Raw genomic sequence first — 795 nt, forward strand, 5'->3', positions numbered from 1 at the left:
CAATTATATATGAAGCAAGAGGATTACTTAACTTACATAGATCCACACTACTTTTTCAAACTAAACACATCTTACTTGCTGTTTCCCAGTGATCCTTTGGTGCCTTGTATCTTTTTTTTTCATATTGTTGTAGCTTCAAGAAATTATTTTTCCCATTCACTGTTACCTACTGAACTCATAATTCATCTTTTAAGATCAAGATCAATGTTACATAAGCCTTGAGTCCTCCACCAAGGTAGAATGACCCTGTAACCTTGGGTAATACTTTGTGTTACTAACAACACAATAAAATGAGACATCTTATTTTATTTACCTATTTGATTATTTATTAAATTTTCATTACATCATAAGAGAAAGGATGATACTTAACTCAATATTGTATCATTTACATTGTGTTATATAATGTACTCAATAAACATTTGCTGAAAACACTTTATAAAAATTATGTTAACTTTAGCTGTGGAAACCTATATTACCCATTACCATCTAAGATTATTATGCATATTTTTCTTCTAAAATAAAGTGTCAGCTCTAATACAATCAGTCTTTTAAAACCGAAAGGGTCTTTGTCCTCTAATTTTTCAGAAAACTAAGTTACTGGCACTTTCTTTTTCAACTCACATTAATATCTTCTTGCAGTCTCTTGAGTTCTAGAGCCACATCACTGGTTTCTTGTGCTAGCTCTTTGTTCTCTAATGAAAACTTATCGCAGCTTGCAGTTAGTTCAGAATTCATTAGCCTATTTTTGGAAAAGATGCCATACAAAATAAGCAAACAATCACATTAAATGGCATG

General features: G+C 30.9%; 1 protein-coding gene across 1 annotated transcript in view; it reads right to left on the reverse strand.

Moving 5' to 3' along the window:
- SYCP1 (synaptonemal complex protein 1) overlaps nt 1-795 on the reverse strand; it is a gene marked incomplete at its 3' end in the record, with an annotated part of 75,421 nt that overhangs the window by 18,131 nt on the left and 56,495 nt on the right. The window contains 1 exon segment of the mRNA XM_013003767.2: nt 577-739. Within this exon segment, the coding sequence (XP_012859221.1) occupies nt 577-739 (163 nt within the window).

The sequence above is a fragment of the Echinops telfairi genome, unplaced genomic scaffold (assembly GCF_000313985.2).
Source record: "Echinops telfairi isolate 266 unplaced genomic scaffold, ASM31398v2 ScPeMD7_443;HRSCAF=831, whole genome shotgun sequence".
Taxonomy (NCBI): domain Eukaryota; kingdom Metazoa; phylum Chordata; class Mammalia; order Afrosoricida; family Tenrecidae; genus Echinops; species Echinops telfairi.